This window comes from Ursus maritimus, unplaced genomic scaffold (genome assembly GCF_017311325.1).
Source record: "Ursus maritimus isolate PB19 unplaced genomic scaffold, ASM1731132v1 scaffold_5, whole genome shotgun sequence".
Taxonomy (NCBI): domain Eukaryota; kingdom Metazoa; phylum Chordata; class Mammalia; order Carnivora; family Ursidae; genus Ursus; species Ursus maritimus.
Window position 1 is genome coordinate 78699993 of NW_024426663.1, and position 22677 is coordinate 78722669.

The 22677-nt window shown below is 59.5% G+C and overlaps 1 protein-coding gene across 1 annotated transcript in view; it reads right to left on the reverse strand.

The window, feature by feature from the left end:
• FLT4 (fms related receptor tyrosine kinase 4) overlaps positions 1–22384 on the reverse strand; it is a 40437-nt gene extending 18053 nt beyond the window's left edge. Inside the window, exons 1-10 of the mRNA XM_040622714.1 lie at positions 22162–22384; positions 6971–7067; positions 6117–6361; positions 5840–5952; positions 5555–5717; positions 5208–5347; positions 4706–4874; positions 4310–4427; positions 1389–1543; positions 1137–1299 (exon numbers count right to left, since the gene is read on the reverse strand). Of these exons, the coding sequence (XP_040478648.1) occupies positions 1137–1299; positions 1389–1543; positions 4310–4427; positions 4706–4874; positions 5208–5347; positions 5555–5717; positions 5840–5952; positions 6117–6361; positions 6971–7067; positions 22162–22384 (1586 nt within the window). The remainder of the gene's footprint in view (positions 1–1136; positions 1300–1388; positions 1544–4309; positions 4428–4705; positions 4875–5207; positions 5348–5554; positions 5718–5839; positions 5953–6116; positions 6362–6970; positions 7068–22161) is intronic.
• Between the last annotated feature and the right edge of the window lie 293 nt (positions 22385–22677).

Genomic DNA, 22677 nt, shown 5'->3' on the forward strand with positions numbered 1-22677 from the left:
CAGCAGGCGCAGGGCTGCTGCCCACAGAGCAGCTCACGCCTGTGGCTCCGCGGTTCCCCACCACCCCCGCCTCGAGATGTGCCCCTTGCTGCAAAGTCTACCTAGATCTCCCAGGGGCAGCAGAGTCACCACTCCTGCTCTCCCCCGTCCAGAGCTGCAGCCCCTTCCTGGGTTGGGTGTGACCCCAGTACCTTTGGTCTCTTATTGGGATATGGGCCTGGGGTCCCAAGGGAGGCTCTTGTCTGCCCCCAGCAGAGCAGAGCGGCACCCCAGGGTTCTGTCAGTTGGCCCAGAGCATAAAGGTAGCGCATCAGAGGAAGCGAATTTGGAAGTGCCTGATGGTCTCGAAGAATCTCTTACGAGCCTTGGATGCAGCAGGCCGCCCCTACAGAGCCACCTACTCTGATCGTGCTGGGGCCACGGCCCGTCTCCGTGCGCAGCTGCTCTTCTCCTCTTTGGGTTCCCAGCACCCATCCTTGCCCAGCCTGTGACCCTCTACCCTGCCCACAAGGATCTCTAGCCGAATGGCAAGTGTGACCCCCCGCTCCCCCCACTCTGTGCCCTTCACTGCTGCCTTGTGCCCTCCAGACCGCTGGCCACCTTGGCACCCTCCTCACCCATCTCCTGCTTGTCGGGGTTGTCCCTGCTGGGAGCATGCTCCTGGGCCTGTCTGTCGTGTTGGCGCCAGGCAAGCTCTGCCGCTACAGCCGTGACCTTGGGAAAGGCAGGCCCCTCCTCTGACCCTCCGTTGCCTCCTCTATAAGGGGCCATCGTGAACACGGCTCAGAAAAAGCTAACTGGGCATGGTTGGTGTGTCTCGGGGCTCAGTACAAGGCTCATGAAACTGGCTCAGGTCCACCCACTTGGTGCCCAGGTCCCTTGGGTCCTCCTGGATGAGGCAGTTATGTCTCCTGGGGGTTTACTTTCAAGGGAGGTGGGTGGGGCCGCACCATCCCCAGTGTCCAGTGCAGCCTGACTCATGCTAGGGACGGGAGGGGCCTTGCTCAGGCGACGTGGGGTCAGGGATTGGCTCTCCCCGAACTGCGGTAGGCTTCGAGCTTAGAGCAGGGCTCTGGGAAGGGGTGCAGGCGGGGAGTGGGGGTCACAGCCAAGGTTGGGGTTGGGGCCACACTCACAGGCTGCGCTGGGTGAAGGCCTTGCAGGGAGTCCACGGCCGCCAGTGCCACTGGATACTGAGAGGAGGGGGCACCCCGTAGGCAGTGCAGGTGAGGGCCTGGCGACTGTGGCGGGAGTAGGTGCTGGGGGAGGAGGCCTCCTTCTCGTGGATGTGGGGGGGCACTGGGGGCACAGGCAGACAGCTGGTCAGCAGGCCCCTGCCACCGCCCGCCCTCCCCTCCGGCATCCCCTTGCCCATCCTGCCCCTGTACCGTTTACCACCAGCTCGAGGCTGATGTTTCGCCGTAGTCCAGCCGCAGAGTTCCACAGGGCGAGGGTGTAGATGCCCGCACTGGCCTCCGTCACCTCCTTGAGCACCAGGGCGTGCGGACTCTGGCGCCCGGACACTGACTTTCTGTCCTTGTACCTGGCCCAGGAAAGGAGTTCAGGGGACTGCGTGGACCCCACTCCTGCCCCATCCTGGCACTCCTTCCCTGCCACACCCAGGCCCCAAACACAGCAGTATGCCGTCAGGGGAGGCAGGAAGAGGCTGGTGTGAGTCCTGAAGGGCCCAACTCCAGCCAGAGACCCCTCCTGCCCCGGACCAGGGGGCTGCAGGGAAGTGCGGCGGGGGTTCGGGCTGGGGCAGCTGACTCTGGACTGGAGAGCAGGTGGCCTAGGGGCTGTGGGGATGGTTTGCGGGCCTGCTCTGGTCCCGTGGCACCTGTAGGCTCAGGACCAACCATAGCACCCTGTACGCCCCGTCTCTCGCAGTGGTATGTGCTGGAAAGAATTGGAGGTGCGGTCCCCTAGAAACACAGCCAAAACCCTTACCCGTGGGGGTCCCTGCCTCACTTTCTGACCCCAGCTCTGCCCTTTCTGGAGCTTTTCAGATATGGAAACTTCTTGCTGTCCTCACACTCCCACCTGGGGCCTGGGGACTCGTTGTCCCCACCTTGCTTGGATGCTCAGTTCTCTAGACACCTGTATGGCCCTCTCTCTCCTGTATATAAATACCCACTCATTAGAGTGACCTTTCCCTGCGGCCCTAGGAACCTGCTCCTGCCCTCTGCCCTGCTTCTACCTGCCTGCTCATGAGAACCCTGGTTTTCACACATATGTCTTTGACCATTTGTCTCCCCCACGGAGCGGTGCAGAGACTGTCCCCGTATTGCCGCATATTGCCGTTCCCTCCACCGGGAGTACATGCGGTGCTCAGTGCGTATTCACATGCAAACAAATGTACATGCAAATAAAGGGATACCTTACACCCCAAAGGGTGACTTCTGCCCAGGCCTGAGCTGGGAGCTGCAACCCTGGCTCTATTTGGGACTGGTCCTCCCTCAGGCAGGTACCTTCCCCTGGCATTTAGCCAGGGAGCCGAGGGACAGGCACACCCTTGGTCTGAGACCAGCAGTGAGGGGGATGTAGGGGAGGGACATCACTCATCCGGGGACCCACGCAGGGCAGGGCAAAGCAGACCCTAGGCCACGTGGTCTGCCAGGCTCTGATGCAAAATGCAGGGTCCGCCACCTGCTGTGTCAGTGATCCTACGCAAACCCCTCCAGGGCCCCAAGCCCCCAGGGTCCTCGTCTGAACACTGGGGAAACAAAAGGAACTTTCTTGCAGGGGTCGTGAGGTTTAACTGAGTTACAGCAGTCAGTGTATGCACTGTGCTGGACACAAGCTTCAGGAGTGGAGGACCGGCCTGTCTATCTGTCCACTAGATCTCTACCCGTCCACGTACTCATCATCATCCCTTGACAGCCTAGAAGAGTGGGCCCCTGTGGGCTGTGGTGGCTACTAGGGCCCTGAGGCCATGTCTCAGTGGACAGTGGGCCCAGCTGAGCACTTCTTGGAGGCAGGTGTTGGCCGAGTGAGAGGAGAAAAGCCAGATGTAGTGGAACGGTGAGAGGCAGCCAGCTGCCTGAGCGTCAGGCCTGGGCCAGACCCTGGAAGCAGCAGACCTGGGCTTCCCCCCACCAGAACAGCGTGAGTCCTGCTGGCCTTAGAGGGCAGGGGACAGAGCCCCAGGTGTCTCCAGGAGGCTGACGTGTGAGGGAGGCTCCAGGCTGCCCCCTGCCCCCAAATGCTGGTCCTGCACCAGGTACCCTCAATGGACCCCAAAGCCTGTGGCCTCAGAGGTGGCGTTATACCAGGCCCAGGCCCAGGGCATCCTGAGGTCCTCCCAGGAGTAGCCTGCTGCCAGCCTACGGCTAGCACTGTGAGATCCCAGCTGAGAATGTCCAGGGCCTCTGCTCGCTCAGCCCCAGGCTTTCCTAAAAGGTCATCCCCTCTGGAGGGATGTGCCCCAGGCTGGGAAGTGCAGGGCTCCTCTGGCCAGCTGGGAAAGGATGACGCAGAGCCCTCCCAGGGGGCTCAGGGCTCAGGTAGGAATGCCGTGTCCCCTCCCCCACCTCTGTTTCCTGGTCTGCACCTTGGGTGTCAGGCCAGAGTGTACCTCTCAGCGTTGGGCCCCGCGGACTGCTCAGATGAGCCAAGGGGGTGTGGGGGTGTGTGGGGGGTGCTATGCTAACCTGAGCTCTTAGAGAGCTCTCTGGGAGCACCTGGCAAGGGTGGAGCCACCACTAAGGGACCCTCCCCCCCCCACTGACCCTCAATACACCCTGTAGGGAAGGGCTTACTCTCAGGTCACAGACCAGAGCTGGGGCTCTGGGGCCTCCTGGAAACTCTGGCTTTCTGCCACACAGCTCAGGCCCGGCCCAGAGCCTGGCTCTACAACAGCTTGTGGAACCCCTGTGGCATCTCTGAACTTCTGGACAGGAGGGTCCTGGGGTGGGGGGCAGCAACCTGTTCAGAGGGAGGCCTGAGAAACCCAAAGCCCCTGCTGCAGGGCAGGCCAGAGCTCCAGGACATCGTCCAGCTGGCGGGGCGCTTGGAGATACTGAGCAGGTGCAGGGATTGGTCAGATAGAGCCCTGCACGGTGCCCAGCACCCCCACCCACGATAGCAGGCTGGCCGCTGCAAGCTTGCAGTTTCATAGCAAGATAACTTTCCCTCCGGCTTAAATTATGTATTAGGTGCACCTTCCTTAGAGTGTCTTCAGAGGAGAGGCCCTGTCGGGGTCTTGGGGCACAGACCCTGATAGTGGGGGATGCCACCCTTCCCACCCTGTGGTCTGTTCTTGTGCTGGGCCTGGGGGGTCGCAAGAGGCAGGGGCCAGGGCTGGTACCATTGGAACTCCGGCGGGGGGTACGCCGCTAGCTTCACGGGCAGCTTCACCAGCTCGTCTCCTGCTGTGGCCTCCAGGACAGGACCCTTGAGCCACTCGACGCTGATGAAGGGCTTTTCTGCCAAATGGGAGGCATCCGTGTAAAGCCAGAGCCTGGAGTCGCTGACCCATCCCTGCCCAGGTACTCCCAGCCATGGTCTGTCACCCCCAGTGGCCAGATGCCTGCAGACCGGGGCTCACCCTGCCCTCGGGGGGTCCACTCATTACCCTCCGTTCCCTCTGGCTAGACTCCACCCTGCTCAGGTGCACCCTGACCTCTGACCCCCACGCACACTGCACATGGACCCTTGCTCCCCAGGCCTGATGACGGACGCCCGGCCCAGCCCCAGGCCGTACCATGCACGATGACCTCGGTGCTCTCCCGGAATCGCTGGATGCCGTTGTTGGCCTCGCACACGTATGGGCCCAGGTCGTGCTGGCTGACGTTGTGGATGGTCAGGATGCTGGAGAGCTCTGTGTGAGTCTGCTGGGAGCGCCGCTCCGGCACCCACTTACCCCGCTCTGCCTACCCACACCCAGGGGAAGCCCAGGGTCAGAGCAGGTGGGTTCTGGCAGAACTGAGCACCAAGGGCACGTACCCCAGCCCAGCTATGGCTCTGGAAGCCTTGGACCCAGACCCAGAATTTTCCATGGGGTCGCCCCTTTCATCAGGCAGGGGCTCCTAGGGCAGGATGAGGTCCAAACCTCTTCTCTTTGGAGGCCAGTGTGCACCAGGCCCAGTGGGCGTGGGCAGTGATGGGGACTCCTGGGGACAGTGTGGGCATGGGGCAGGTGTAGGCAGTGACAGGGACTCCGGGGGATGGTTCCAGGATGGCCCTGGTGGGGCTGTCGGCTTCACCTGCTTCCCTGGATAGTCCCAGTTGAAGGTGACACCTGAGTTGAACTCAGCCCACACAGTGCAGTTTAGGACCAGCTTCTCCCCGACCAGCAGCTCCAGCGACTTCTTGGGGAACAGCTGGATGTCATAGAGCTCGTTGCCTGGTGACACATGCACAGTGACCCCCACGCCCCTCACAGGATGGCACACACGCAGAGCGCTGGGCACAGGGTGTCACTGAGACCAGCTGTGGCCCCTGTGGCCCCATCCCTGGCATTGGGGGGATACCCCGTCCTCCTCCTGTGGTTCTCCCTGGACATGGGCAGTGGTGCCCGGAGGAGGGCCCTGCTGCAGGGGGCAGCCCGTACCTGTGATGTGCACGAGGAAGGGGTTGGAGAGGAAGTCTTGGCCACCCCAGGTGGTCTCACACTGCAGGTACAGGGCATCGCGCAGCAGCGGTGTGGGCACACGCATGCCACGACGGTCGTCCCACACCACCTCCTGCCCATCAGGCCGCAGTGCCGAGTTTTGCTGCAGGGACATGGTGGCTGTCAAGACCCCTTCTCCTGGCCAGACCAGTGGCCGCCTTTCCCCGGGACGGGAGGGGAGGGGCTGGATCCTGGGGTGGGAGTCGGGGAGGTGGAGGGCCGTACCGATCGCAGCGTGACGTTGAGGCCGGGGATGGACACCAGGCAGGGCACCCACGTGGAATCCTTCCTGTTGACCAGGAGCGTGTCTGGCTTGTTGATGAATGGCTGCCCCACGTCTGAGGAGAGGGGGACAGGTTGTGGGAGGGGAAGGCGGGGCTTGGGGGTCCTCTACTCAGGTGAGGGGCAGTGGGGCAGCCCCCCTGGGTCTGCGGGTTGGGGCTGGGGCTGCGGGTGCCAGATTTCCCACCAGGATCCAGGCCCGGGTGTATGGCCCCCTCACCTCTCACGAACACGTAGGTGCTGGCGGCTGTGGTGCCCTCTATGCGGGCTTGGATGTACTTGTAGTAGCAGCGGTAGCTGCCCGTGTCGTTGGCGCGGGCCTCGCGCAGCAGCAGCACCTTGCAGTAGGGCCTGGTGTCCGTGCCCTCGCAGTCTTGCACAACTCCTGTGTCCTCGCCGTCCTTCTCCCCTGTGGCCGGTGCCTCCTGAGCCCCTGGCCAGGACCACTCGAGGGGGTGCTGCCCCCTGGCAGAGGACACGAGAGCACAAGAGGGGCCCCAGCTGCAGCCCCAGGGCACAAGCCTTGCCCGTAGCTTGTCTCACCCAAAGGTCAGAACAGCCCAATTTCTGAGCACATGCCATGGACCCAGCCCGGGGCAGGGTGCACCCTGAGGCCCCTTGGGGCCTTTGGCTCTTAAGCCTACGTGGGGTAGGCTGGCCTGCAGAGAAGCCTGCTGACCATCCCTGGGGCTGCAGGGGTTGTAACAGGCCTGAAGTCTGTGTGGGTGGGCCTGGAGCCAGTGGCAGGTGGCTGGGGGTGGGTGTAGGGGACCTGGGGTCCATGAAGGGTAATCAGGCAGGTGGGCATGGACTGGCCTGGGGTCACCCTAGAGTGACCCGGGGGGGGGAGTAGGATGGGAGTGGGTGCAAGGTGTCTGCGGGGCCAGGGATGGTCTGTGCCTCCAGGTGCCCACACCCAGGTGACGAGGGAGCCCCACTAAGCCTTGAGGTCCCTCTGCCCTGGGGAGGGGCTGCCTTCTGGGTTCTTCTCTACCATCTACTGCCTTGGCCTTCTCTGGTCCCCTTGGTCTGGGGGGACCCAGGCCTCTGTCCCCATGGCTAAGGACCGAGTACCTGCAGGAGATGGACAGGCTGTCACTGGAGTCGATGACGTGTGTCTCTTCTGTGATGTTTAGGGTTGGGGGGGTCATGGAGTAGCCACTCGCCAGGCCTGGGGTGGAAGACAGGGTTAGTACAGCACTGGGTCGTGAGTTCACACAGTGACATGGTGACGTCAGTCTGGTCCTGATGGGCCTTCCCTGCCCCTAAGAGCATACTCCTCCCTAGGGCAGGGGCTGCCCCAGCTCTTGGAGCTGGGCAGTACCTGTGAGGCCCCAAGACAGTCAGTAATCTCTACCTTGGGTGCCCCTGGCCCTTGTCCCTGGCAGCAGACTGGTCCCAGCCCCCAGTGAACCCTGACCTAACTGATCCCCAATCTCTGGCCCCACACACGCTGAGCTGCCAGTATGAAGTCGATGGGGGAGACCTGGGGTGTGTGACCCTCACATGTCTGTTGGAAGTCCCCTCCCTCCTGAACTTCAGATGCTCGACCGGTGCTTGTGAGGGCATCCCGCGCGGTGCGGACTCTCCCCAAATGCCCAGAACCAAGGGCCCCTGGCTTTCCCCCCAGATTCTGCCCATGAGCTCACCCTCTCCTGGGTCCTGTGGGGTTTACATCATGTGTCCTTGGCTCCATCTGCTTCTGTGCACCCTTGCAGCCCCCTCTGGCTGCCCTAGCTCCCCCCGAAACCCTGGGCCTCGTTCCTTCATTCTTCCCACAGGGCCTGACCCCAGACACACAAATAAGCTTGCTCTGCCTGGTTGAAAACCCCGCTGCTGCCCGAGCAGCTTCTTGCCCCCCCGTCCTCCTTCAGCANGTGTGTGCCTGTGTGTGTGCATGTCCATAGGTGTGGGTCCGTGTGTGCGTGTGTGTGTTTGTGTGTGTGCCTTTGTGGGCATGGACTTGTGTGGGGGGGGGCTGGTGCGTAAGTGGTGTGTGTGGCTTTGTGTGTGGATGTGCATGCATGTGTCTTTGACATGTTGGTGTGTGCGTGCCCATGGACATGCGTGTGTGTGTGTGTTTGCACACGCGCATGTGTACGTGTGTGTGAGATCCCGGTGGGGGCGGGAGCAGGCCTTGGGGGAGGTCTGGACCTGGAACTCTGGCAGATGCATCCTGCCAGGACCATCCTGAGACAACAGGAAGAGAGGACTGTGTGGCTGGAGGCCCAGGGCTGTGTCCTGTCCCTCCCCCTGTGTCCCTGTCCTCCTGGGGGGCACAGCCCACTATTGGCCCCAGCCCGCAGCCCTCTCCAGTCCCACAGATCCAGCTCCTCCGTCCTCCCCAGCCCAGCTCTCTGATGCCCAGTGTCCTGCCCCGGCAGCTAACTGTGGAACGTGGATCCCAGGGGCCCCCCGCCATAGTTGCCTTACACCATCCTGACCCTGACCCGCCCTAGAAAACAGTACTAGGACGGCATGCTCTGTACACCAAGATCTCATTTCAGCATCCTATGGACAAAGCAGCCACTAGCCAGGGCCTGGCTCGCCCCTCCCTTCCATGCTTCCTGCTGGCCAAAACTTTCTAGGCACCACACCACTGTCAGTCAGAGCAGAAGGTCCTCACTGAGCATCTAGTCCCATTGTATAGACCCTCCTGCTGGACGGCACCACGGCTTTCAGAAGGCAGCTCCTCGCCTGGCCTCTGTGACCACTGCAAAGTCCCTCCTTCACCTGAACCCAGTGCACCCCCTCCTGCCACCAGTTCCATCCTCCCCAGGGTGAGTGTTAGCCCTCCATGCACACCAGCCTCCACTGCACACCCCCAGGGCTGCTGCCAAGGGGGTGCCCTGCAAAGGGGAGGCTCCCCTCGGGTAGTTAGGGCCTAGGAAAAAAAATCCTGGGAGGGCACCTCTCAGTTGGGTGTTCAAAGAGAAATAGGATTTTCCAGGCAGTGGAAAAGCCACAGCAAGCAAATAACTGGCCTCTGACAACAGAAGAGGAGGGACAGCGGGTTGCGTTTGGACCTGCAGGGGACAAAAGAGCTGCCCTCCCAGTGGACCAGTTAGGGGTCAGGCCTGAGGCTGGCATGTGGGCACCAGAGGAGAGGCACGGCAGCCAGCACCCACCTGCCCCAGACCTGTGCATGCTCCCCGGTGAGGCCTGCAGCTTGCCCTAGGACCCCCAGGGAGGCCGAGTGTCCCCTTCTCTGGGATACACATCTGGGGCACACCCCCTGACTATGGAGCTGTGGCAGATGTCAGCCCACCTTCCTTGGGCAGCTCCCTTTTGCTTCCAAGATGAAGTAGGGGCACACTAGGACTCTGGCCATGCCCTTCTCTCCAGCTTCATCTCCTGACACATCTCTGAGAGCACAGAGCTCTCACCCTTGTCCCAAAGTGCCAGGCTTTTCATAACTTTTTTTTAAAGATTTTATTTATTTATTTGAGAGAGAGAGAGAGAGAGAGAGAACACGAGTGGGGGGGAGGGGCAGAGGGAGAGGGAGAAGCAGACTCCCTGTTAAGCAGAGAGCTGGATGTGGGATTCGATCCCAGGACCTTGGGATCATGACCTGAGCTGAAGGCAGATGCTTAACCGGCTGAGCCACCCAGGCTCCCCCAGGCTTTTCATATCTTGAAGTCTTTGCCTTCACCTGTCCTTTTGCCCTGAACATTTGTACTTCCTTTCCTTCGGCAGAGCCCCCTCTTCAGGGCCTTGTTCACATGTCCCTTCCCTGTGGCGGGGCAATCAACGTTACTCAGGCAGCTTCGGCCTCCTGAGCCCCTGCTGTCAGAACGCTTCTCAAACTGAATTGTGGTTTTCTGGTCACATCTGAAGAGAGGCTGTATTTTCTTCACCTTCCTAAGTTCAGTACAGAGGAGATGCACACTGAAGGTGGAGGGGTGTATTCAATAATGGTAGGATGGGTGATGGATGATCAGATGAATAAATGGGTGGGTGGGTGGATAGGTGGGAGGGTGGATGGGTGGAGGGATAGTTGGATGGATTGATGGTGGGTAGATGGATAGTGGTTAGATGGAATGATGAATGAGTGGTGGATGGGTGGGTGGGATGGTGAACAGAGGGTAGATGGGAGGATGAGGGTGGATGTTGGATTGTGGGTGGATGGGTGGATGGGGTAGATGGGTGGTTGGATTGTGGGTGGAAGGGTGAATGGGTGGGTTGGTGAACAGAGGGTAGATGGGTGGATGGGGGTGGATGGGTAGATGGGAGAGGATGGTTGGATTGTGGGTGGATGGGTGGACGCTGGAGTGCATTGATGGATGGGGAATGGGGCCTGTAGGATCTTCCTCCCTACCAAAGGAAGCATCCACATCACTGTACTAAACAGACAGACCATCTATTGTTCTTTCCGATCCTTTTATCCATCTGTGCAAGTCTCTCCTTTGTTGCCCCAGTGCCCCTGTCTTCACTCCCTTCCACCAGGCCCTGCATGATCAGCAGGCTGTGCTGTAGATCTCACTGTCCTCCTCTATCCCTTCTACCTTAACTGAAACCTGGCTTTCTGAAGCACCACTGCCCTTGAGGTAGTAGGGCTCTCCACAGCACATGCCTGGCAGTGGAGAGCTTCCTGGGGTCATCTCCCTTCTCTGATGTACCACCTGCTTCTGCTGTCATTAGCTGCCATCCTGGTTACTTCCCCTCATTCTTTGCTCCTGGCTATCCAGCTCCCACCACCCCAACTCAGGCCATTCCCCATGGTTTCAACATCCACACGGGTGACTCACCGGCCTCCTGGTCCTCATCTCCACTGTCCTCCCTCCTCCTCTCAGCCACTCACTTCCTGGGCACACCCTGGACCCAGTCCTTACCAGAAGCTACGCCATCACTGAGTCCCTGCCTTCCTGCGCTGCTCTCCCCATCTCCTCTGCCTCTTGCTAGGTGCCCTTGTCCCACCGCTGCTAAGTCCTTCAGCCTCATCAAAACTCCCAGTCCAGGGACCCCTACCCATAGATACCCCCCCTGGTCTCACCCCTGTCCTGGCACAGTGAGGCCCTTCGCCCATCATTCGGATTGTTTCCTTGCCTCTCACCTTCCACCCCAACCCTGCAGCACCACCATGGCCCTCTTGGGCTCAGCATGCAGTGCAAAGCCAGAGCTTTTGTTGCTGTCCCACCCCCTCTTTCTTGTCCTGTAGGCAGACCCTAAATGGGCCCTTGGACTGAAGTTCAGGGTGTTCCCTCCTCCCTCACTCTCAGCATTAATGAAGTAAAGCCATTAGATGGAGATCATCTTCCTACATCCAAGTTCCTCACCCCCTGCCTGGGCCCTGGGAACCTTCCGGCACTCCCCCTCCCAAGGCCAAGCCCTCCATCTTCCATTCTATAAACAAACCTTCCCCTCCCAAATTCCTTGATCCTCTATTTCTTTCCAGCCCTGCCCCCTTTCCTACTCCCCATTCACAGCAAAACTCTGCTTGCTGTCCCCTCCTTTCACATTTGTTCATCCTCCCTCTGGGGTGCAGATGCCACCCCTGTTTTATGGAGCCATTGGTCAAGGCACTCCATGATCTCCTTGCTGCAGGACCAGTGGGCACTCCAGGCAGGGAGCAGGGCTGTCTCCTCCTCTGCCACCTTTTGTGAGCTCACCGCCTCCTTGTCCTCCTCTTTCCCCTCTGCCCAGCACCACGTGTATCGCTCCTCACTCTCTTTTCTATATATCTCTCCCTGAAGTGTCTAGATCCCTCCAGAATCTCTACCTCCTGTCCTTCTCTCAACTCCAGTCTGAAGTATCCAGTTGCAATAGCGCTTGGCCATCCTACAGACACCCCGGGTCCCAGATTTCTGATGCTGAACTCTAGACTCACACCCTCTTCACCCCTTCCAAGGCTTCTCCTTGATAGCTCCCATCTCCCATAGGGGAGCAGCTGTGGATGTGCTTCTCCTCACCCTGTCCAACCACCCACCACCAAAGCATCCCAGAGCCAGCCCCTGCTCTCCCACTGGGGCCTGCCCAACTGCACTCAGTCCCAAAGTGGGCTCCTGGGCTTACTTTTACCCGCCTTCAGTCCTGCACACAGTTGTTAGTGATAGGTAAGAAACAGAAACGGGCCATGTCATGCTTGTGCTTCAATCCCATCAGTGACTTCCCACTGCATTTTCAGGAAAACCCAAACTCGTGGCTGGGCCCCTAACCCCCTTTCCATACCCTCTTGGGCCACTCTCACCTTGTGTTCATGTCCTCCAGCCATCATGCCCTTCAGGCTGTTCCATAACATGCATGTTCCTTCCTGTCCCAGGGCCTTTGCACATACTCCTCCTGATTTGCCTCTTCTCACATGCCCTGCGCAGGCTGGCTTCTTCTCACCCTCAGGCCTTAGCTTAGTCATGACTTCTGACCCCCTCCAAAACCTAAGTACCCCTTTAATATTCATCTTAACCTCCCGGTTGCTTCATCCTTCTTGTCACAATTTGTAATTATCTTACTCATTTGTCCAAAAAACGTTACTTTTTAGGAAGATTTTATTTATTATTTGAGAGAGAGCACAAGCAGGGGGAGCAGCAGGCAGAAGGAGAGGGAGAAGCAGACTCCCCGCTGAGCAGGGAGCCCGATGCGGGACTTGATCCCAGGACCTTGGGACCATAACCTGAGCTGAAGGCAGACACTTAACTGACTGAGCCACCCAGGCACCCCTCAACTTATGTTTTTCTGTTTCCTCTACTAGACAGTAAATTTCAGTGGGGAGTAAATTTCAAAGGACCAGGACAGTCTCATTTTTTTACCCCACCCCATGTCTAGCACAGCATTTGCCACAGAATCAACACTCCATAAATACTTGTTGGATGAATAAATGGGTGAGAGGATGGATGGATGGATGGATGGATGGATGGATGACTGAAAGGATGGAAATATGGGTGGATGGATGGAAAGATGGCTAGCTGGATTGTCAGATGGACAGATAGATGAATAGAAGGACAAATAGATGATAGAAGGGTGGATGGATGGGAGGATGAATGAATGAATGGATAAAAGGATGGAAGGAGTGATGGCTAGATAGAAGAATAGATGGACAGGCAGATGGATAGATGGAAGGATGGGTAGATGGATGGGTGGGTGGATGGATGGATGGATGGATGAATGGTTGGAAAGATGGATAAAAGGTTAGAAGGAGGGATGGCTAGACAGAAGTGTAGATGGATAGATAGACAGATGGATAGAAAGATGGGTGGATGGAGGGATGGGTGGATGGACAGATGGATAGATGGAAGCTAGATAGATGGAAGGATGGTTGGAAAGATGGATGAAAGGATGGAAGGAGGGATGACTAGGTAGAAGGGTAGATGCACAGACAGAAGGATGGGTGGGTGGATGGATGGATGGATGGATGGATGGATGGATTGCTGACTGGCTGGCTAAACAGGCCTCAGGTTTTCCTTTAGGTTGAAACTATGTCAGACCCTGTCATTCCTCTGGAAAATATGTTTCCACTTTTAAAGACCAAGCTCCCTGGTGACCACACCCAGAATGCTCTGTTCAGTAGCTAAGACAGATTTGACCCAACAACTGTCTCGACCAGAGGTCCATGCTGCCCAGCCCCACCTGCAACCCCAACGAAGATGCCTCCTTCCTGCTGGGCTGTTGTCTGTCCCCACTGTCCTTCCCTTCCTGACAGCAGGAGCGCTGTCATCCTGGCCTCTGCCGCACTTCTGCCTTCCTGTTCCTGGCCCAGGAACTGGCTTCTTCCTTCCCTGGCCAGCAGCCCTGGCCCCCAAGCTCCCAGCAGAGCAGTCGGGGCAGGCGCCGGGCCGAGGTCAGGGAGGCCAGAGTGCACACCTCCTCTTCTCTGTGCTGTCAGCAGCCTTGGGCAGTGGGGACCCTGGCGTCAGCCACAGTCGGCTCCAGGACACTGGGATCCTGGGTGAGGGGAGGGGCGAGGGAGGTGGGGGTGTGGGAAGTCCTGTGTTTTAGGCACTGACCATGGCCTTTCAGTCATTTCCTCCTTTGATCCTCACACAACCCGGGAGGAAGGGAAGAATCACGAGTCCAGTCAGCAATGAGGAAACTGAGGCTCCAGGACCCACAGAGGCAGTGGGCTGGCAGCTGGGCGGGAGCCCAGGTCTGGCTGAGTCCAGGCCCGTTCCTGCCCAGGTCCCAGTCCTCACATCTCTCTGTCCCCTTCTCTCCCAGCACTACCCTGAGTGTCTGCCTCTCTAGTCCTTAGCAGCCTTTCTGACCTCCAATTTGTCCCTCAGCCCAGAGGGGTGTCATGGCCTGAGGACACCTTCACTGGCTCCTTGTGGCCTTCTGGAGCTGTGTGTGCCTTTGGCCTGGCCTCCAGGTGTGAAGCCCATCCCAACAGTTCCCGCCCTCCTGGCTGGCTTCACCTCCCAGTGCTGCACTTCCAGCATCCACCAGGTCCTTGCCCACCTCCCTGCTGGTCTTAGGTTGTGTCCTTTGTTCTTTCCTGTTCTCTGTGCCTGGAGAATCGCTGCTCCTGCTTGGAGACCAGGGGCTGAGTGCATGGTCCCTCCCCTGGCCCTGTCCTTGGGTACGGCTCTGTCCTCGGATCCAGCACAGCCAACCCATCGGGATGGTCTGTGAGCTCAGGGGTGTCCCACCACACACTGACAATTTCTTACTGCAGACGCTGTCATGGTCACCCTGTGGGTGACGGGGACTATGTGGCAGTCCTGCCAGTCTGATCCACACTCTCCTTAGCAGGTATGTCCAGGACGACAGAGGCAGCCAGGGGCCAGGCTGGAAACTGGAGGCAAACCGAAGGAGAAACATGGGGGACAGCTGGCCAGGTGAGGCAGGGCTTGGGGTCTCTATGCATCTCTCCTAGAGCTGGGCAGATTTAGGGAGACTGGCTCCAGGTCCCTCTCCCTTCACTCTTGGAGGGGAGGCACAAGGGTGTTCAGTCCTAGAGTTCCCCCTCCATGCCTGGCTGGTAACCTCTGTGCCTCCAGACATCAAGGGTGAGGGTCAAGAGGCCACAGTCTCCTGACCTTACAAGACTGAGATGGCTGGGATAGGAGGGGCTGTTCCCAGAGTGTGCTTGGAGCCCCCTGAGCCCGGCTGTGTGCCCCGCAATGCCACTCTCGGGCTGTATGGCCTCAGGGAAGGCCCTTCCTCTTTCCAAGCCCCAGTTTTCCCACTTGCAAAATGAGAATTATCCCCAGGATGATAGGGAACCACACATAACATGATACCACGTTACAAACCATCGCAAGGACACACTGTTGCTGGCTCATGCACCCTGAGCCCGTGGCTGTGACTGCTGAGTGTTTTGCATGCCACAGCTGTGGTGGTGGTGGTGGGGTAGGGGGGTCAGAGAAGGCCTTGCTGGCAGGAGGTGAGCTGAAATGTGCTTGGTAGACCGAGTAGGAGCTTGCTGGCCCAGAGAACACACAGGGCAGACGGAACGTGCAAGGCTAGAATATGGGTGACCTTGGCCTGTCAGGTAGATGGAACAGATGTGGGTCAAGGAGGCCATAGAAGAGGGTCCTGGGTTGCAGGCCCGCCTGAGGCTCTTGGCCTTGCTGACTGGTGTGCTCCCTCCTCTTGGTGATGGCACCCTCCAGGGCTCCAAGCCCACCTTTGAACTATTCCATCCTCCCCAGCAGCTTTCCTGAGCTCCAGTCCTGCAGGGGGTGGTGGTGGGGCTTTCTTCCAACATGTTTCTGGCAGGGCACCCCCACCCCTCAGACCATACCACACCCACCCCAGGCAGGAGCCACAGGGCGCACCACTCCCCACCCCACAAGACGAGCACATGTTTAAAAGATAGAGAATTCCCAGTATCGGCAAGGATGTGGGCAAATAGGCAAATAGGCACTCAGAGCACTAAACGAAGGCTCATGCTCTGACCCCCAAATTCTGCTCACCTCATACATCCTGTTAGGATAATAATAGCAGACACGGATTTAGCACTTTCTGTGTGCCAGCCCGGGCCTGCACACCTGCGCACATCGCACCCCACTAATGCCCCCTGAGGTGGGTACTATTCTTGTCGTTTTGCCATTGAGAAAACTGAAGGCATGGGGGTTAACATGCTGCTCAGAGATGATCTCCGGGGGAGAGGATCGTGGGAAGCTACTCCTTACTCTGTACGTGCCTGCATTCTTTGTGTTTCTGCAGCTCGAACCATCTTTTCTGCATCCGCCCTGGAAGCACGGCTCTCCTTTCCACTAAGGTCTCCCATCCTAGTGGTGGTCACCTGTCAGGCATTCCTGGCTCCACTCAGCCCCCACAGCCAACTGGCTGGTAACTCTGTGCCTCCAGACATCAAGGGTGAGGGTCAAGAGGCCACAGTCTCCTGACCTTACAAGACTGAGATGGCTGGGATAGGAGGGGCTGTTCCCAGAGTGTGCTTGGAGCCCCCTGAGCCTGGCTGTGTGCCCCGCAATGCCACTCTCGGGCTGTATGGCCTCAGGGAAGGCCTCAGGGAAGTCATGTCCATCCACAGAGGCAGCACCCACGGTGGGGAGGGGAGGGGGCTGGGAGCTGCAGGCTTGCCCCTCTTCTCTCCCTTGCCCCCCCCAAAGGGCAAAGTGCTTTGCACTCAGACACCTAGCAGGGAACACCTTCTGCCCAGAAAGCCAGATCCTGGGACAGCTCCCGTCCAGTCCCCCGACTCTCCAGCCCACTGTCCGGCCGGCCCCATCGTCCATCCCCTGGCTCGCCATGTCAGTGCCTCCCCACTGGTCCAGCATTACCCAGTGCTTAGATTATCTTTCCAGAACATAAGTCCCTCTCCTGCCTGAAACCATTAAGCTACTTGGGAGCAGAAGCTGCATTCTTCGCACGGTCTTACAGATGACTGGTGCTCCCTCCAACCCTAGGGTCACATATGGAGGCCCCCTCCTTGGGCCCCTGCTGCATGTTTCTGCAGCTCCAAGCAGTGGTTGGCTCATTGCATCTGACAGGTGCTTAGTGCAAGGAGGACAGGGCTTATGCTCACCTTTCATGGTGGCATCCCCAACATGAGACTTGGCCTGTTATTGCCAAGACTCCCCTGAGGGTCTGGCACAGAGCGTGTGGGCAGGTGTGGAGGTGAGGGATAGAGGTGGAGATGTCCTGCACTGAGGTAGGCATGTTGGCCAGGGGGAGACTTGGGAGGAAGGCAATGTGTCTGCAGGGCATGCTGCTTTTGAAAGGTCTCTGGGACGGTCAAGGTAAAAATGTCCAAGAGGTGGTAAAAAATGTAGGACCCCCACCTGCCGACCCCAGCAGAACCTTCCTTGTGGAATGCAGACAACCACCTGCCCCTTCTAACCCCTTGTCCCCATGCCGTCTGAGACCAGATACCTGACACCTGACAGTCCTTCAAAGCTTCTCTAGCGCCTTGTGAGCCATTTCACCCCTCCAGCCTTAACTGCTATGACACAAAGCTGAAACCGTCACACACCCTTGTGTAAAGCAGTTTGATTAGCCATTGTACACCTAGGAGAGGTTCCACTGCTAGACTCTCCAAACGTGCTGTGTGTGCCTGCGTGCGGCTTAATACGAATGCATCTCCATTTGGTAGAATTTAGGGCAGCTCTGAGGATGATGCTTTAGGTTGGGTGAGGATCAGAGCTTCCCCCAAACCCGCCTGAAAGCCCGCATTCCATGCTCTGGGGCACACAGCTCGTGGGAATGGAGCCCCCTCGAACCCACCTGCTTGGAGCAGCACCATCCTCTGCCTGGAGTTCTTGGCAGCACCCCCCCCCCCCAAGGCAAGGTGAAAGGCAGGGCGTATCTAGAGCCGGAGAAAGGTCATGTGCTGGGAGCTGGGGTGTGCGGTGCATGCAGGCTAGGTGGACACGGGGTTAGGGATGCCCTTGGAACACCAGCAGGAAGGGTCTGGACCACCAGCTCAAGAAGCTGGTGCTTATCACTGGGGGTGCCACCGAAAGCTCAGATCTGTGTTTTAGAAAGGTCCTGCGGGGCACCTTTCTGGAAGCGGGGGGGTGGGGGGGTGGGGCCAGTGGGAGCCTGGGCTGCTGGAGCAGCCCCTGTGGGTGACACAGGGGGAGGGGCACCCTGGCAGAGGCTCGGCTCCCAGCTGGGTGCAGCCAGCTGTGCCAGGCAGTTGCCCTGGCCTGCCAGGGGTCAGGACACTGCTCCCCGGCGGCAGGACGGGCGGTGTTATCAGACAGCCCAGCTGGCTCAGAGGTGGCCCCCCAGCGCTGCTAAATCGGGGCCGTGGGCTCCTGCCGCAGGAAGAGGGAAACGCAGGCAGGATGTCCTCTCCTGTGGCCGACAAGTCCTTTCCCATGAACCCCTGCTGACCTCGCTGGCCACGTGGCGGGGCTCCCCCACTCGCCACCCTGACCTGCTCACGGGGCCACCCACACCCTGGCCCGGCCTGGGGGGTGGGGGGCGGAGGTGGCCCGAGGCGCGGGAGCCCAGCCGGGGTGAGCTTGCGGCTGCCCCACCCAAGCCCAGCGGCTGCCAGCCCTGAATGCCCGCACCTTCCTGCTCCCAGACTTCTCCCTTCGGCATGACCGGAAAACTGAGATCCCAGAGGAAGCCAGTGTCTGAAAAGGATCGAAACTCAGGAATCCCTGGCTCCAGCTGGACACGTCGGCTGCCTCTGGCTCCGAAGTCAGTGCAGGGAGTGTGAGGGGCTCTCCAGACCCGTCCCTCAGTCCACCTCCTTCCCCCAGAGGCCTCTCAGAGAGCTATGGGGGACAGGCGAGGCCCTGGTGGGGAGAAATCTGCCCTGGGGAGGCAAGTGCCCAAACTGCAGTGGGAGGAGTGTAAGCTAGATACAGAGAAGAACTGCTCCCTCCTGGCTAAGACCCCACTTATTTTTCCTGGGTTCCCGAATTGCCCTCTGTCTTATTACAGTCAGGTGCTCCCAAGGTTCCTCCTTCCTTATCTGGCCCAGTTGCATCAACTGGGGTCTCCCAGGAAGTCCCGCTGGGCACCTCCTCCTGGAGGACTTGGCTCCCGGAGCAGCCCTTCATCTTTCCCCACCTGCATTCCTCCTCGCAGGGTCCCCATCTGGTAAACCACCTTCATGACCCATTCTGTGGCTTAAGCCAGAAACTAGCATGCATCCCTCTCACCTCCTCACTCCCTGTTGCCCCCTCCCTTATGGTACCTCCTTGCTGTGGGCTCCTACCTTGTTTTGCCCCTCTGGTAGTGCCTTCAGGGGACCTGACCAGGTGTCTCCCTGCCCACAACGTCCCTTTTCCAGGTGTGCTGTTGGCTCCTGCCACCTCCAACTGCCTCACCTACCCCGCCCGCCCCCCGGGGTTCCTCGGGACTCAAGCCTCATCTGATTACCCACCAGGCCCCACACACCATCTGGACTTTCCTGCCTCTGAGCTTCGGAGGGGTTCTTTGCCCTACTTGGAATTCCCTTCCTTGGAGTCTGCAGATGCCTTCAAGAAGCCCTGAGCCAGAAGCGATGCCGCCTTCCTCTGCAGCCCATGGCTACCAGCTGGGCCTCATGGGGGTCCTGAGCACGTCTGTCCCTATGAAACACGTGTCTGATACCATGTCTATGTCCCAGCCAGGCTTGCACTCAGGAAAACCCCTGCAGGATGGGGCTGGTCCAAGTCCTCCCTGAGACCCCCTGAGCAGGCTCCAGATTGTGTGACTTGCATAGAACTGCATTCTTCTTCCCTGGGTCAGGGTCCCGCTGCCTGGGGCAGGGTGGGGGTGGAACAGCGGGGAGCTGGCCAGATAATCCTCATTATACCTCATTCTCAGTCTACTGCCTGGTCCTGTGGGCTCTGTGCTCTGAGGAGGAAGAGAGCCCTGCAGCCACAGTGACTGAGCTGGGGCCAGTGGCCCACAGGACTGAGTAGGGTTCCCAGCCCCCACATCCTGTCTGCACTGACTGGCATGCCCTGTCCCTCTCCCATTGCTCTGTCCACACCTGGGTCTGGCTCAGGGCTGAGGAACAGGGACAGCAGAGAGCTGAATGGCTGGCCACACGAGACTCAGCCCACGGCAGGGGCCAGTGTCCTCAGGCCAGGGCAACCCCAGCTGCCCGGCTGCCCCTCGCTTCCCCTACATGTCCATCAGCTGATTGCCCACTGTCCGGTGGCACAGACAGCCTCTCTCTAGACTGAGCCCCCAAAACAAAACCTCCTGGGCCTGTCCTCTGCCACCTGCCCTCTCCACGGGGACACTGCCAAGGAACTGCCTTTTGGAACTAGACTAGGACCCCCAGCCATAAAGTCCAGCCCAAGTGCTTGGCCATTGCACTGCTGTGCATGGGGAAACTGAGGCACAGGGAGAGGAAGTTGGGGCCCAGGCCACCCAGCCAGGAATTTAGGGGCAGAGCTGGGACAAAAATCTGGATCTAGGGCTAACTGCATACTTTTCGGGGTCAGCTTCAGTGTCCCCAGGATTCTCACCTGCCAGTGCCTGGCCACCCACTCTGGCTGTCCTGACACTTGGCTGCCCTAAAGTATTTATGCTTCTGCTCCAGCACCCCCCATCAGGCTGGGAGCTCCCCAGGGCAAATGCAGGGCTCATTTCCCACCAGCCATGCTGCGGTCCAGCTAGGCCACCCTCCTCCATGGGCCCCTTCAGCTGACATCCTCTCTCCTCCTCTTTGCTTCCTGACCTTGGTAAGAACCACCTGAACTTCCTGTAGGACTGGCCTCATCCCTTTTGCCTCCACCACCTCCAGAGCACCCAGCCCCAGGCTCTCCTGGTTCTCACACCTTGCAGAATGTTCCCTGTCTCCCCGGAAGCCTCTGGCTCCCTCCCTGGTGTGGGGGAATCACATCCTGGACTCTGCTCTCCTCCCTCTCCAGCTCCCCAGCCCAGCCTCTCTTGAGCTTCAGACACTATACCCAGTGGCCTGCTGGATGTTTCCTCAAGCAGGGGTCTCCCACTCCTCAGCCTGTCCCACTTCACTTCTCTCTCCACACTCATTTGCTCACTCAGCAAACACACTAAGATTCTGGGAGAGCCTGGCCCTGGGCTGGATGCAGGGGAGCAAGGAAGGGCAAAGAGGCAGCCCCTCTTCTCTGACCTGCCCCAACTCAGAGGCCGAGGCCAGATGTCCTCCTCCATCCTGCCTCTAGACTCATCCACACCTCCTTCACCTGCCCTGTCCTCTGCCCTTCAGCCTGTGAGGCGTAGAGAACGGGGCTCTGTTATCCTACACATCTAGTGGACCATTTCCCTTACTGCTGGCCTTTGGGAACCTTGCAGGAGTTACAGATGTCCTTGTTCTATGCTTCCTCCTCTGTAAAATGGGTCTAACACTCCCTTGTGAGGATTACTAAAAGAGATGAAGCGTGTCAAGGCAGGATTCAATAACTGCCGTGTTCGAAAATAGCAAGGACCCCCTCCAGCTCTTCCAGCACGGTTCTCCCAACCGCTGGGGACCCATGACCCTCTCTCTACCCTCATTCTCTGGGTCACTAGATCTTGTGTAGACGTCCCGCTCATCCTCACCCATCCCCTGACATCTCTATACAAGATATTCCTCTGCTCCCTTTCTCATCTCCCACACTCCCTTTTCTCCAACCGCACGCAGGCAACTTCTGACCATATTTCTTCACAGACCATACCCTGCGTCTCTGTGCTTAAGACCCTTCCGTAGCTGCTCCTGCCTTATAGTCCAAGCGCTTGAGTTCGGCCTTCAAAGGCTACTGTCCCGTCAAATAGAGGGAGCGCTGGCTTTTTGCCTCTTCTGCCACGTTGATCTCTCCTGGGTTGTCAACTCAAGATTCCCAAGTTCCCGTGTGCACCTGCGCCCAACCCGCCCGACGGCGCCTGTCTCTGGTGGTCCCCGGACCCCTGCCTCCGCAATCTCTGGGCTGGGGAAGAAGGACACCTGCCCGGAGCGCCCTCTGGGGGACCGACCTCGAGCGCAGCTGGGAGGCGTCGGGAAGTGCGCACCCGGGTCTGCGGCCCGGCGGGGCTGCCTGGGTACCGTCCCAATTGCGCGGGTGGGAGGGCAGAGCAGTGCAGCGCCGGGACTCCCCCGGGAAGCTAGTAAGCAAGCGAAGGATCCTAGCTGAGGACGCGGTGCGGCGGGGCTCGGCTCCGAAGGAGCTAAGCCACCCATAGTGGAGGGTGGTCGAGGACCCCGAGCGCAATTCCTGCGCTGCGGTGCAGACGGTGCCCGGTCCCTGACCCGGCTGCAGTCTCCGCCCGCCCTTTCCTCAGCCCGGCGGACCCGGACCCAGTCTGCCGGACTCCATCCGGCGTCCGTATCCCCCGGGTCCCAGCCCCATCTCTTCTGCTGTCCTGGGCTCCCGGGGGTCCAGTGCCCCGCCCGTCCCCCGTCGCCCCGGGAAAGCGTCCCCCCTCGCGTCCAGCCGCGCGGGCAGAGGGCTCACCGCGCTCGCCGTCGAGCAGTCCGAGCCAGAGCCACAGGCGCAGGCACAGCGCGGCTCCCCGCTGCATCTCCGGCCGCTGCGGCGCGGGTCCGACCTGCGCGGCAGCCGCTCGGGGCTCGGAGTGTGGGCGCACAGAGCGAGCGCGGGCGGGGCTGGGGCCCGGCGCGGGCGGGGCGGGGCCTGGGCGGGACCCCTTCCCCCCAAGGGGCGGGGCCAGGCCCATCGGACCGCCCCTCGCACCTATCAGTCCCGCCCCCCCGCCGAGGGAGCTTGCTGGCTAGATCAGAGGGTCCCCGTCTCGCTCAGCTGCTGGAGGCTGGTTAAGGTCCCACTTCCGAGCCCCCCGGGGCTGCTGCGGGCGGACGGAGAATGCAGGTAATGCACCAGTCATCCACTGCGCGCTAAAAAGGGAATGAACCCCGCCGCGGTCAAGATTAGACAAAACGTGTCAGCGCGTATTTTTCTGTAATTTCCTTTAATCAATAAATACAGTGTTTAAAGTAAGAAAAAAAAAAA